The sequence below is a fragment of the Canis lupus genome, chromosome 34 (assembly GCF_003254725.2).
Source record: "Canis lupus dingo isolate Sandy chromosome 34, ASM325472v2, whole genome shotgun sequence".
Lineage (NCBI taxonomy): Eukaryota > Metazoa > Chordata > Mammalia > Carnivora > Canidae > Canis > Canis lupus.
In genome coordinates, this window is record NC_064276.1 from 37307240 (window position 1) to 37322965 (window position 15726).

The window sequence follows — 15726 nt, forward strand, 5'->3', positions numbered from 1 at the left end:
AGAGAGAAAAAATCTGACTTTGTATTGGAACTTGCAAATTTATGGGAAAGTTGTAAGAATAATATTGAGAACTCTCAATTGCCCTTTATCCATCTTTGTTAACAATTTTAAACATTTTTGGCCAACATTTGTAATTCTCTCCCTAATGTATGTGTTCAGTGTAGACTGATACACATAGTATAGAGAGATACACACACACATATATATATATATATACACTTAATAGTTATTCGTTTGGAATCACTTGTAAGTAGATTGTATACATCACACCTCATCACCCCTTATTACTTCAGGGCACATTTCTTTTTTTTAAGATTTTATTTATTTATTTATTTGACAGAAAGCACCATCAAGGGGAGTGGCAGAGGGAGAAGCAGGCTCCCTGCTGAGCAGAGACCTCATCATGGGGTCCCTGGAATCATGACCTGAGCCGAAGGCCGATGCTTAACTGACTGAGCCACCCGGGCTCCCCTCGGTGCACATTTCTTAATTTCAGTAATACCTTATATGTAACACAATATATTTATCCAATTCATTGACTTTAACACTGATGTAATACTAATGTCTAATCTACAGTTCTGATTCCAATTTTGTCAGTTGTCTTGATAATGTGCTTTTAGAATTTCTTCTCTAGTATAATAACAGTCAGGCTAAGATAACGTATTGCATACAGTTACCATGTCTCTTTAGTTTCTTTTGCTCTGGAACAGTTCCCCAGCCTTTCTTTGTCTTCCGTGGCATCAGTATTTTTGAACAGCTATTTTATAGAAGCTACCCCAGTTGGGGTTGACTGATACTTCTACATGATTAGATTCAGGTTAAACATACCCAGACACTACAGAATGATGTGTCTTTCTCTAGATATCACATTCGGGGACACACAATGTCCTCTTGCTTTGATGATGTCAGTTTTAATCACCTGGTCAAGATGTTAGATTTCCCTGGGGCAACTTAAAAGCAGCCTCTAGGGAGTGTCTAGGGAGACACTTTGAGAGTAATTATTCTGGTCCTCATCAAACTTCTGGATCCCAATTTAGCACCTACTGATGATTTTTGCCTCACCAAAAATTTGCAAAACAGTGATTTTTCTCTTCCCAATTTACGATATTACTAGAATGCTTAGATAGAGTGCTGAAGACCACTAAAGTATTTGATAAAAACACATTTAGCCTTTTTCTGAAATACTATATTGTTTCTTGACTTTATGTATCCTCATTTTGTACAAAAGTAAAACCTGTGTTTTCAGGAAATACAAATTAAGTGTACAAAGACATTTAAATAGTAGGCTCTGCTTTATTTTAAAACATTTTAGGGCAGCCCTGGTGCTTGGCGGTTTATCGCCACCTTCAGCCCAGGGTGTGATCCTGGGGACCTGGGATCGAGTCCCACATCGGGCTCCCCACATGGAGCCTGCTTCTCCCTCTGCCTGTGCCTCTGCCTCTCTCTCGGTATGTGTCATGAATAAATAAAATCTTAAAAAAAAAACCACACATAAAAACTCATAGCACCAAGTAAGCAAGATAAGGGTGGATTACACAGTGGTGACTTAAAAAAATCTGCCTTTTAAGAATTCATTAATTCATTCAATATTCATCTATGATTGACTAAGCAACTACTCATTGTCATGATCTGTGTCAGTACAGGATGCAATGTTGAACCAGAAATCACCTCTACTCTCAGAAAGTTTATGATTCAGTGGCGATCCTATGTTAGTACGGATCAGAATCCCCTGAGGCCTCTTAGGTTCCAGGCCTCACAGATTTTGATTCCCTAAGTCTGGGGCAGATACCTATAGGTATCTGCATGTTTAATAGGCAGAGAAGAGCTCTAGCAGAAATACGAGAGGTCTAAAGCATTAATACGGTTACTGTCTATTCAACCTGTCCTGACTCCCACTCCATTCTCCTACCACTTGAAATTAAATGTATTAATAAAACAAATACATAAATAAATAAAAGCATTAGGAAAATCAATACCAAACTATATAAAATATTTTTTAAATGTTCAAGTTTCAGATATTATTCTGATAATTAACTTTTTGAAATATTGAATGCTAGACCAAATTTTTCCAGAAACTATTTTTGGGTAATGCTATTTTGCCAGTGCCCTAAGCATGCTTATGGTCACAGTCTATTCCAGAGGAGTCTGACCATGCCGGCCCGAGGGCCAATGCATTCATATGCTTTATTTTGCTGAGCTGAAGCTGGTCCCTGCGTTGGCACTGATGAAGCAGACTGCCGGGAAGATGAAGGCTGCAATAGCTGTTGATGCTACAGAAACACTCAAAGGTCTATACACTTACCTTCCCCAAAACTAGGTTTGTAAAGATGCATTATTGGTAGACATTCATTCATCCCTTTAGTAAACAAGCACTTATTGAGTTCCTAAGAGGTGAAAATACTGGGATAATTCCTGGGGGATTAACAAAGATGAACGAAATGGATTGTGCTTCATAGAAGCTTGGGAACAAGAGATTAGAGCTGCTCTCTGTCTTTCCTGGGAGGGTGTTCTAAGTTTAAGAATCAAAGTAGGGACGCCTGGGTGGCTCAGCAGTTGGGTGTCTGCCTTAAGCTCAGGGCATGATCCTGGAGTCCTGGGATCGAGTTCTGCATTGGGTTCCTCATGGGGAGCCTACGTCTCCCTCTGCCTATGTCTCTGCCTCTCTCTATGTATGTCTCTCATGAATAAATAAAATCTTAAAAAAAAAAAAAAAGAATCAAAGTAGCTTAGAGGACAGGACATACCTTTCGGACTTGAAAAGATACTGGGTTCAAATCCTAACTCTGTTTCTTGCTAACAAAAACTACTTAACTTTGATGAATCTTTGTTTCTTCATCCTAAAACATGAAAATGAATTCATTCCTCACAGGGATGATTGAAGGATTAACAAAACAACATGTATTAGGGACTAATGCATCATCTGGCACATAGTAAGTGCTCTACAAAGGAGAGTTGATAAATATACTATATGTACCATATCATGAACAAATTCCAAACATAATGTTTATACATAAACATACCAGTAATGTTTAATTATCAGTGCTTTGCTTTATATTGCGAAACTGTTTATATGCGCACACACAATTTTTCTCCCTGTATTTCATAAGTTGGCAATTAATATCTGCATAAGAAATGAATCTCGGGATCCCTGGGTGGCGCAGCGGTTTGGCGCCTGCCTTTGGCCCAGGGCGCGATCCTGGAGACCCGGGATCGAATCCCACATCAGGCTCCCGGTGCATGGAGCCTGCTTCTCCCTCGGCCTATGTCTCTGCCTCTCTCTCTCTCTCTCTGTGACTATCATAAATAAATAAAAATTTAAAAAAAAATTAAAAAAAAAAAGAAAAAAAGAAATGAATCTCAAGACATTCACCCCCCCTAAGGATTTTGTGTCCTGGAGAGCAGTCAGTAAAATAAGAGAATACCAATCAGAAACAGAGATAGCTCCTCTACTTTCCACTGTTATCATATATACCAACCCAAATACCACATGATTCACAAAATGGGGACACTACAGGTAATGAATGATTAATATTTGCCACTCCTATCACACAAGTAGAACCTGAGGCATGAAAATGAGACAGGTTCTAAATTATTTCCCCCTGAGGTTGAACTGGATGTTTATTTTCACCAAGATCATTATAAATCTCTATAAAGTACCTTTTGGAGTGAGGGTGGAGACAGGTAGAGAGTGAACATAGAAATCCTCTAATCTCCCAACATATTATATAATAAAACTATTATTGTTGTCATTATAATATTTTTAATATATTTACAATGCATTTCAATTAACAATCTCTGAATTGTCCTTCCCCTTAAAAGCTGAACAACAACAACAAAAAAAGCTGAAGAACAAAGGGTCATTTTTAACACTTCAGAAACTGTTGGACAAGATTGTTGACATGATTTGCCTAAGGATGAATGGCATAATGTTGTATTGCACTTACCACAGAACTTGACAGGGGAGAGAAAGAAAGAGGAAAAGAGAAAAGATTTATCTACCTATCTATGCGTGCCAAGTCTTTTCACATAAACATTCGAGTCAAAAGTAGGGTTTACCCTAATTCTTTTCGAGATTTCCAGGTTGCTCTTTTGCTAAAGATGATATAATTATGAACTATGTTCAAACAGAGCTCTTTAGATCTTGTATATATTTAAGTTATTTTTGCCCAAATAACTTTTTTATATTTAATTGGACTTCATTGCCTCCCTTGTGGAAGCCAGCAGACTCAGTTTACAAGCCTCTAGGCTACTGTTGGCTGCTGCCTTCTTTTCCAGTAAAAGGAACAAGTTGATAAATACCATGCATCTTCCCTTCACCCCTCCAGTACCTCTCTGACTCTGGTTCAGGTTGCTCAAAGTACAGATCCCCTCTTACTCATTCCCAGGTTTGAAACACATAGCCTCATTTCAGAGTATAGCCAGCTTCCCTCTACTTTCCTCTGGAAGATATAAAGGGGCTGAAAGGGGCAAAGAGGGCTCTCTGGGGCTCCCCTACCATACACTCTAAACTGCCCCTTCCCCCCTCATCAAAAAATATTAAAGAAAAATAATCATTTAATTTCTTCCTAGTACAGTTCTTTTAGCATTATTATTTGAAGATTTCTTTGAATCTTTTTCTGGTATAAATAATGATACTTATTTTGCAGAAATGCATTCATCTGGGGGAGAAATTAATTTTAGAATTAAGATAGGGGAGATATCAAAATAGTTTATAAATACATTTCTCACTTTTTCCATCAGGTTCGAATTACACTTAATGAAGATTTACAGGTTTCTGGAATTGAGAAATGTTTGAAAACCGATTGTATATTAATTAGCCACTAATATTTTCCTAATTAATGTCTGAAAAAGGAGAACCATGAAGTCAAAGAACTTGGGAAAAAGTTCTGATGTGTATCAAACTTAAAACAAAGCCATACTTCTGAAATTACTAATTTTCACAATCTGAATCTGCCAAAATGTATCATTCACACTATTTGGTTACATGTTGCCTTCTGCTATGGGTGGAGGGAAGTAGTTTGCAGCAGATCCAAACTTTTGTTGAGAATAAACAGAAAAGCAGGATAAAATACCAAATCATCTGTTTGAGTGTATTAGGATGCTGGCGAGGCAATGAGAAATGGAGAGGGTGTAACTTCTTCACTGAAATGACTTTTACAGCCATTTTTATCCTGGGGGTATTGGCCAGTTGGGCATAGGGAGGAAACAGAATCTCAGAAGCATTGCAACTGAGGAAGGAGAACCTTGAGTGATAAGAAACCAGCACATGTTTGGGTAGATATTTGAGGGAGCCTCAAATACAGAGATATTTATCACCTTAATAAACACCAATTTCTGGGCATCATGGAGCAGAATGCTAAAGATCTAAGTGGAAAGATTCTGAAAAGCAATGCAAAATTTGGCAGTCTTATGAGACAGGACTGGCAGAAAGAAGGGGCCTCAGGGAAACATTGGACTTTCAGCTGCAAATTCTTAGGACCTGGGTAAACCAGAGGTAGAGGTAGGCTTTTTTCCCAGCTTCAACCCAGCCTCAACATGGAACAAGTCATGATTAAATTCTAATGAACTATCATGTTACCTGCCTAGTGAAGAGAGGAATGAACTCATTACAGAGAAAGATACAATATCTGAATCCTCTATAATATTCTATATACAATATTCAGTCTTTAATGAAAAATTATTAAGTATGCCCCTCAGACTCCCCAAAATAACATAAGAAACCAAAAGGAAAAGTAGTCAATAGAAACATATCTATAGATGAAGATGATATTGGAGTTAGCTAAGGAACTTAAAATAACTCTAATATAGTCAAAACAATAGAGAGCGACAAGACAAATAATTTTACCAGAGTATTAGAATCTGTAAAAAAGGATCAAATAAAAATTCTAGAATTGAGAAATATGCTTTCTGAGATTAACTCATTCAGATGGATTAAATTAACTGATTTTTAGATGCAATAGAAGACAGGATTAGTAAACTCAAGGAGCAGTAGAAAATATCTGAATTTAAGTAGAAAAGTAAACTAATGTAAAATATAGGAAATAACTTTGGAGAAATGTGGAATACAGTGAAAAAGTCTAACAGAAGTGTAGTTGGAACCTCAGAAGGAGCACAGAGTGAGAATGAAGAAGAAGCAAGGAAGAACTGTAGTAAGGAATGAAGAATAACTGTAAAAGTTATGAGAATATACACATAAAAATGAGTATTGTCAATTAACCATATGGAACAGTAAGAAAAATGTTTCTACCAAGTTCAATATGTATGTAGAATTAAAAGAATGGCAACAATGATCTAAGGGAAAAAGTAAATGGAATTTAAAAATTCTAATGTTCTCAAATTAATAAGACCTTAGTAAGAAAACCATTTGTATTAGAGATTGTAAGAAGTCAAGGATTCATATTCTAATTTTGGGAGTAAATGTTGAAGAATAGTAAAATAATATAGAAGTAGGAAAAACTAGGAAAAAAATTAAATACTTTTGATTAATTAAAAAAAAAAAGAGGCATGAAATGAAAGAAAAAGGATCAAATAAAAACCAGGTAACGAATATGCTAGATATCAACCAAGATCTATCAGCAATTATTTTAGATTTAAAAGTAGTAAATATTCTAATTAAGAGTCTACAATTATCACACTGGAAAAAATATAAACCCCAGCTATATTCTGCTTGTGATAGATATACGCTAATATAAGAACACAGGAAAGTTGAAAATACAACACAACTATCCAGAATGATCCAGCATGCCAGTATCAACCAGAATGGGATGGCTCTAATTCCTATCAGACAAAGTAGACTTTATGGCAGGGGACATTGCTAGATATAAAAAAGGCGTGCTAGTCATTAATTTCATTGTCTCTTAACTCCAAAAGTACCCCTCACTCTGTATTCACTGGAACTGAATTCTGCATACTACAGTTCTCTTTTTCCAGCTGGCCACCAATAGAGGGTACTAGAGAAACACTGCAGAGATGGAAAAGAAATTTAGAAAGGACTTTTCCTTCTAGAGTTTGTTTCAGCCAGTAGCCAGGGGATTCAGGAAGCATTTTGCAAGAATCCAGGCAGCATTTGCCTCTGCTGTTGTGGCCCTCGCAGTTAAGCAAAGGTGTCCTTTTGGCAAGTTTCTTCACCATATCCTCACTGTTCTCCCAGGTTCCAAGCAAGGGAATCTCATTTTAGTTACCATTTGTGGGCATTGAGTTCCAGGGGCAGCTACATCCTCTGCTCAGAGATCTGACAACGTTGCCACACCTCCTCCAAGGTTCCGCATTTTTGTTGTTGTTCACTTTCTCTTACAGGAGTAGCCTGCTTGCTGTGAGTCCTAACTCTATAATCCTTGGAGTTCTCTTTCTACTCTTTTTAGTAGTTAACCACTTTTTAATTTAGTTAACAATTTTTTGTAGTAACTCTGTTTAATGTAGTTTCTGTTTTCTGACTGTAGTTTCACTGATAGAAGGATATTTTATACAAAAAGGGGATTAGACTAGGAAAAGATAGTATAATTCTAAATCTGTATTCAGTCAATAACATGGCTTTAAAATACATAAAGCAAAAAATTCACAGAAACAGAGAAATTAAAAAATCTCCAATCATAGTAAAAAAAAAAAATTTTTAACACACCCTTCTCAATAGCTGATTGAATTTCAGACCCTTTCCTCCTAAAACATTGAAAGAAACAGAAAAAAAAAGTAAGCCTTTTAAGGGCATGAAAGTTCTGAGTAACACAACTAACAAATTGGACCTAATTGCTAATATGTAGAATCCTACGTCAAAGACCATCAGAAAGTGCCTTCTTTTCCAAATGTACCTGAAAACTTTACCAAAATCAAACATAGCTTAATTGTAAGCCAAGCCACAACAAACTTCACATTTTATATGGAAATACAAAGGGCCAGGAAGAGCTATGATAAACTTGAAAAACAAGGCCAGACAACTTAAACACCCAAATATTGAGAATTGTTATAAAGCTATAATAATTAAAGTATTACGGTTTTGATGCAAGATTAAGCAATTAGACCACTTGAACAGAATAAAAAGATCAGAAATATACCCACACATAAATCATCAGTTAATTTATGAGAAGAGTGACCCTACCATGAAATGAAATGAGGGAAATTACGGTCTTTTAAATCAATGGTACTTGGCTAAGTCAAATGGAAAAAATAAATTTGACTTCCACCTTATATAATACACAAAAATCAATTCCAAATACATTGAAAACCTAAACATAAAAAAAAATCAAGTTTGTAGAAGAAAAAAAGACAAAATATTTTCATGACTTGGGGTAAGCAAAAATTTCTTAGGCAGGACTCAAAAAGTAACAAATTGGAGTATAAGGAACAACTCCTGTTCATCAAAATGTATCATGAAGAAAATGAAAAAAGGCAGTTCATGGAGTAAGAGAAAATATTTGTAATAAATATGTTTGATATGGACTCATATCCAGAATACATAAAGGACTTCTATAAATCAATATGAAAAAGGCAAGCAATCCAGTAGAGAAATGGACCAAACATTTCAGTAATGTTTAGATGTGGATTTCCAGATGGTCAATAAATTTATTAAAAAGTTGCCAACTTCATTAGTTATCAAGAGAATGCAAATTGAAATCCCAGGTTAGATGCAACCACGAATCTACCAGAATGACTAAAATAAAAAAGATAGATGATACCAAGTGTAGGAAAGTATATCATATAACTGGAACTATTACATATGGCTCATGTGAATACAAATTTGTACGACCACTTTGGAAAACTGGCAACACCTGCTCTGTCCTATCCTCTATGTCTGGGTAGTCTTTTTTCCTCCTCTCAGCCCAGCAGAAATGCATACATATGCTCAAAAATACACATGGACAAGAATGTTCTCAGTAGCACTATACAAAAAAAAATTAAAAATATTTTAAATGCCAATCAATAGTAGAAAAGATACATAAATGGTGGTATATTTATACAATGAAAAAATATTATATATGGTGGACGAGTGAATGAACTACAACTACATGCAATCACATGAAAGAATCTTACCAGTAAAATACTGAGTGATACAAAAGAATATACACTGTATAATTCATTTTTAAAAGGGTCAAAGGTGGGATCCCTGGGTGGCGCAGTGGTTTGGCGCCTGCCTTTGGCCCAGGGCGCGATCCTGGAGACCCGGGATCGAATCCCACATCGGGCTCCCGGTGCATGGAGCCTGCTTCTCCCTCTGCCTATGTCTCTGCCTCTCTCTCTCTCTCTCTCTCTCTCTCTCTCTCTGTGTGACTATCATAAATAAATTTAAAAAATTAAAAAAAATAAATAAAGTTTAAAAGAAATAAAATAAAAGGGTCAAAGGTAGGCAAAACTAATTTGTGATGTTAGAAATCATAATAGTGGTTACCCTTGAGAGGGTGGGTAGTAACTGAAATGGGCCAAGAGGGAGTTCCTGGGTTTACTTATCTCACCATTTTTTAAAAATCTATCTATCCATCTAATCCAGCCATCTAACCCATCCATCTAATCATCTATTTTGAGTTGTATATTTATAATTTGTGTCCTTTATTAAATATATGTTATACACATCAATAAGAGGTTTACATTAAGAAAATGGCAGGCCAAGATAGTTTAAAATTTCATAGATAAAAAAACTGAGTTTTCCTAAAGTAAAACTTTCCTAAACACATGTCCTCTACTACTCCACCTACAATCTCTGCATGTCAGTGATCATGTCGGGGAAGAATTTGATAGGAGGTGTTTTTCTACAAAATGCACAACCACACAAAACAAATGAAATGCAGTTCATGCAAGTGGATTGGAAACTGTTAGACTGTGTATATATGGTGGATTGAGAGGAAGAGATTATGTGTTTCTGAAGGCCCTAAAGAGCCTAAACAAACTGCACTGGACATGAGGAAGTTGCTATCATTATCATACCTTTTTAAAGTTTAGTTATGGTTAAAGAAAAAGAAAACCCTTCTGTACTTGCTCACTCATGATCCATTCTCTCTACAACTGTTTGTTATATTAATTGATAAGTATGATGATCTGATAACCAGATCAATGACTTTAGGACCAACCTTATTTCAGTCAACACTCAATCCTAAGGAAAAGGTTTGAAGAAGGATGTGTCAATAGTGAGGACAGGAGGGAATTTTTTTCAATTTACAGCTTTCTCCTCCCCCTACCTCCAAGTCCATCCCATTATTCTTGGGATGCATTATCCTTATTGTAGAGAAGAAAGATCTGAAAGAATAAATATATATATATATATATATATATTAAGGATTAGGAAGATGGAAAGATAAGTGGAAAACAGAGGTGGTCATCTGCCATTGGAAGATAAGAACAAAGCCAGATGACCAGTTTAGTGTGGGTAATAGTTGAACAAATTCTCTAATAACAAAGTAACATGAAGGCCCATGGAAATAGAATCTCTGCAAGGAAAAGGAGGACAATGGCAACTGCATGAGAAGATAAATCTTCTACGAACTGCAGATTATCTCTACTTTTCTACATTTATGGAATTTGTCAGGGAATGTATGGGCAAAAGCTGAAGGGATTCTGTATAGGCTGAAAGGTATAAATCCATAAACTGTGTCATTTCTAATGTATATCAAGTGTTGTCCCTTTGGGTGGTAATGACCCTGTTTAACGTGATGTTCCCTTCACTGTTAACTACGTTAGGGAACGTAAAAGATGGGGACATTAACTGAGACATGAACTTCTGAGAATGTTTTAATTAAGCCTTGCCCCTAGTACTTAGGGAGATTTAGTCAACTCTGTGTTCCTTCCTCTATTACCCTCCTTCTCTGAGTAGGGTTCCATGGACTGTCAACACAGACACACACAGACACACGTGTTTCTAAAGTAGAGACTCGGTATGTTCAGCCTAGGAATATATACAAGAGCTGACTGTGGAGGCCATGGGTTACTGTAATCGTTTTGTTTTTGTTTTTGTTTTTGTTTTTTTTTAACCGCTAAAGCTTAGGTTTCCAAATGTCTGCTCAATAGGGACATGAAGTGGTTATTATGTCACAGTTTTATTCCTTACACCTCCACATTAATAAAATTGAGCTGATTTCTAACAAGTTAAATGCACGCTTTTTTGGGAAGGGGGGGATGACAATACGATGCCCTCCCAAGCTATAACTTAGCTGATCTTTAAAGACAGCATTGAATTCTTCTGCTTGAGTTATGCTGGCTAATAGGAATTTAAGTGATAACTAGTGGGAGAGCACTGAAGCATTCATGCATGTGAAATCAGATGAACACCCACAATGTGGCATTTCCTAAGGAAAGTTATTCTAGAGAGAAATACGGGCCAGGTTGAATGCCAGGAACTTCTAAACTAACATGTGGAGTTATCATCTTAATAAGTAACAACTAAAGGTGCCTAAAGTAAAGCAAGACCAACATTTTCAAGTCTATATTTTCAAACACACTTAAAAACCACGAGCTCAAACAGAGTTACATACGATTCCCTTCCTCTGCTGAAGGAAATTTAATCTTACTTTCTAAATTTTGGTTCCATATATCAATGCTTACTTTTGAAAGGGCACGTGTACAACTTATTTAAGTAAATCTTATTTACTTTAATAAATCATATTTATTGATCAACAAGATTTATTATTAATTCATGAGAGACAGAGAGAGAGGGGCAGAGACACCGGCAGAGGGAGAAGCAGGCTCCATGCAGGAAGCCCGACGTGCGACTTCCTGAGCCGAAGGCAGATGCTCAACCACTGAGCCATCCAGGGATCCCTAAGATTTATTATTTAATAATCAATATTTTATTATTTATTAAGATTTACTAGCTGTTACTTACTTAATAGCCACATAGAACTAATTCATCTGTGCAAAGAAATTGGAACTCAAGAGCTTTGATTTATATTACTGATCTTTATTTCTATTCAGTAATTATAATGCTAGTCTTTCTGAAACATTTTATTTTAAAAGATCTTTTTAAAACTATTTACTTAACACTATTCTACACAAATCAATTTCTTACTTGTCATGCAATTCTAGATTGCGATGTGACTTCAGCTTTTAAAAACTCGTCAAGGTTAAAAGTACATGCTCTATTATACATCCTGTGTCGAATCAGCTCAATTACCTTTCAAAGTTGCCTAAAATTTGTGAAATATTAGTGATTCAAATACATGAATCCTGAATATTTCATACTAGTTGTATATCACATCATACAGTATGCGAATAATTTTACCCCAAAGGCTTTCTACAACATAGAGATAAAGCTGAATCTGCTATCATGCTTATTTTACAAGTTTTTCCCATCATATAATTTAGAATGACATTGATAATGATCATGATCATCGGATCCTCAGTTTCCTCATTAACAAAATGGTGTTGACGATAATATCTGCTTCATGTGGTTGTTGAGAAGAGTAACTGAAGGTTACCTGATAATAGTAGGTGTTCAATAATTGTTAAGTATCATAATATTGTTATTGTCATTTTTACTATTGCTGTTATTGCTCAGCAAGTTAAAAAAATTGGACAATTAGGAAAATGTTCTTTCTAATGGACACATGGATCAGGCTCCTTTATTGTGTATGTTTTATTATTTTTTTATCGTATACATTTTTATTATATGTGCTGCCAAAGCGAGCACTATCGTGTACATTTTTAAATTTAGCCTGAGGTGTGATAAATTATAGTCATCCCTTAGTAATCTTTAAGCTAGAATGCTGTAGTATTGTATCGATGTCACTGAAAAAATTCAACAAGGCTCTTCATGGGTACAGAATGTTCTAACTCAAATGGTATCTTCCAGAAAAATGACTCAATGTATTTTACACTAGTTAAGAGATAATATTCTGGGTTCCCTGATATCAAAGGGTTTAAAAACCCTTGAGCATATGGTTTGTATGGCTTTTGTTAGCCTACCTTTATTAGGGCACTTACTTATCTATTTTCAACTGACGTTGTATCAAAGAAAAGAAAGGCAGAAATTAGAGTCAAATTCTAGAGAGGATGTAGTTTCAGTACAGAGGTGTGGTTTCAGTCATTGCGTCTTAACTGAAAATATTCTGCTACTGTAAGGAATAAACTATGGGTTTACGACTGGAGATCAGTCTAAGGTTCTGCATCTCCTGATTAGGATTCATGTTCATTTGTTGTTTTAAGTTGTAATCAACGTCCGATGCGCTAGTTTCACTGCTCAGAAGATGGACAGCTTTATGAATTTAGGGTTAGTTTCTGTTATAAGCAGTTATTTTCCATTCTGAACAGTGGCAAAAAAAAAAAAAAAAAAAAGTCTTTTTTTCCTGAATGGCTTTTAAAATGACTTCGCTTTCGAAATATCTTTGAAAATGACCAGATTGGAAGCTTTAGCCATTTGGTTATAATAACACTGATGAGTAACAGATGGAACAGGGTTGAACAGGTACTTAAAAGAAAAGTCCACTTTGGGAACAACAACAAAAAAAAACCCCTGAGTTCCACCTTGATTACGTACTTGTGTTGCACACCAGGACGGCTACCACCTTGGGCTGCTTCTATGCACTTGGAAGAGAGGTTTAAAACTTACTTTAAGCCTCTGTGACACACCAGGCAACATAATCTCGCCTGCAGTTGTAACCTTTTCTCTCCTATCAGAATAATATTCCATTACTTACTCAAATCAAGACAATGAAGAAGACTATGGAAGGTGCTGAGTTAGGCAGTTTGAAGGATTCTTGCTTCCAGCACATTCTTTTTCTCTTCTCCCTTTATTTACCTTTCTTTACAAAACTATTTGAGCTGCTACCACACATTAAAAAAAAAAACAAAAAAACAAAAAAAACCCCCACATAACCCTGTAAAATATTATTTTTGTGCCCTCATCAGATTAATTTTTCCGTTTGGATGAAAACAGCGCCCCCAGCGTGCAAGCACATGGGGGAGCACGTGGCCGGCAGCCTGGGCCCAAAGCCTCGGCCTTCAGGTGCACGAGGACCTCACCAGCGCCCTGAGCTCAGTCCTAAGCGGTCACACAAGTTCATCTCTACAAATGGATTTCATGCATTTCTCTCCACCTAGTGGCTCCCTGAAAATGGCAAACGCTCAGCTAGTGTTTCAGAAACGGAGACCCTGACGGTACCTCCCGGTCCTTTATGGACCAGGCACGGGAAACTTCAGACGGGCTCGAGGACCCTTCCCAGGCCGAGCCACTGTGCAGGGCGGGCTGGTCCGGGCGGGGTCCCCCGGGGTGGACTGGTTGGGGCGGGGTCCCCGGGGCGCCTCCCCAGGCTCCCTGTGTCCGCGCCGCGCAGTCCGCAGCTCACCCGGGGGGCAGGTGCGCGGCCCGGGTGCGGGAGGCCCCGGTCAGGGGAGCTCGGCACCCAGGCGGCCGCAGTACCGGGGGCTAAGGGAACAGCTCGGACCGCAAATGATCGGGGGGAAAAAAAAAAAAAACAAAACCTGGTCCGTGATCTCGTCGTCATCCTTCACGCGGTCAGAGGTAACCGGCCTCGCACCGTGCACCGCGCGGGGAGCACCGCGGGGACGAAGCTGAGCGGCAAATGCATGTGCTACTCCGCAGCCAGGTGGGCGTCGGCTCCCCTCCTCCGGCGGGGCGGGCGGGGCGTCGGGCGCTCGGGACTCCCCGCCTCCAACTGCCCGGGGCCCAGGGCTCCCCGACCTCCTGGCGCCCCGCCCCCGCCGAGCCGGGAGAGGCTAAAGGCTGCACCCGGCACAGGTGGCCTCCTCCTACCTACGCAGCCGCGGCTCGGCGCAGCCGGGGACGAAGCATCTGCACACCCCGGAGTCCAGGCGGCCCCACCTGTGCCCGACGGTCGCCGTCCGCGAGGCCCCGCCCCCGCAAGCCCCGCCCCGGCTGTCACGTGGCCCGCCCGCCTCTCCGCGAGGCCCCGCCCACCGGCTGCCACGTGAGTCCACGCCTCCGCGAGGCCCCGCCCACCGGCCGTCCTGTGGCCCCACAGCTCTGCAAAGGCCCAGCGAATGTCACGTGGCCCCACCCCGTCCCCCTCTGTAAGGCGTCCCACCGGCCTGCTGTCACGTGGCCCGCCCGCCCCTCCGCGAGGCCCCGCCCACCGGCTGTCACGCGGCCCCACCCCATCCCCCTCTGTAAGGCGTCCCACCCGTCTGCTGTCACGTGGCCCACCCACACTCCTCCACAAGGCCCTGCCCACCGGCGATCACGTGCCCCCCGCAAAGGCCGCGCCCACTGGCTGTCACGTGATCCCGCCCCTCTACGCAGGCCACACCCACCTGCCGTCACACGGCCCCGCCCCACCCCCTCCGCAAAGGCCCCGCCCGCTAGTGGTCACGTGACCCGCCCCTCCGCACAGGCCCCGCCCACCGGCTGCACCTGCCGCCGGCCTCTCCAGGACTCCTCCGTGCGGGCCACGGGTTTTTGTTTGATCTTGAAAAAAAAAAAAGTTTGTATTTTTGTTTTCAGGTTCCAAGAGTCATATGATGTTTAGGGATGATTTGGAAAATTCGAAAATGACGTACGTAAAATGAAAACGACCTGTGTGCTAAAGGGAAAAACGAAGAGCGTGGGTTGCATCTCTGTGGGCTGCGTATGCAGGTGTGAGGCCGACTCCGTAAGGGCTCGCGCAGCTTTCATTTTTCAAAGAAAGAGATTTTTCCCTCTAAGATCCTCGTGTGTGGGACTTCAGGACCCTGCTCGAGGGTGTCCAGGGAGCGGCCGCGTGTCCCGCACATTTTAGGGAGAACGTTCAGACATTTGGAGAAGCCCAGGGCGCCCTGGGGATCGCATCCTTC

General features: G+C 39.5%; 1 protein-coding gene across 11 annotated transcripts in view; it reads right to left on the reverse strand.

Moving 5' to 3' along the window:
• Window positions 1-14790, reverse strand: part of SPATA16 (spermatogenesis associated 16) — a 236455-nt gene extending 221665 nt beyond the window's left edge. For 5 of the 11 annotated variants that reach the window (XM_025425618.3, XM_025425620.3, XM_025425622.3 and 2 more), the window contains exon 1: window positions 14398-14776. In XM_025425618.3, the coding sequence (XP_025281403.1) occupies window positions 14398-14420 (23 nt within the window). In that variant the 5' untranslated portion in view covers window positions 14421-14776. Of the gene's footprint in view, window positions 1-14397 lie in introns of all 11 variants that reach the window. The other 6 variants (XM_049105719.1, XM_025425623.3, XM_025425626.3 and 3 more) reach the window with 3 other exon arrangements.
• Between the last annotated feature and the right edge of the window lie 936 nt (window positions 14791-15726).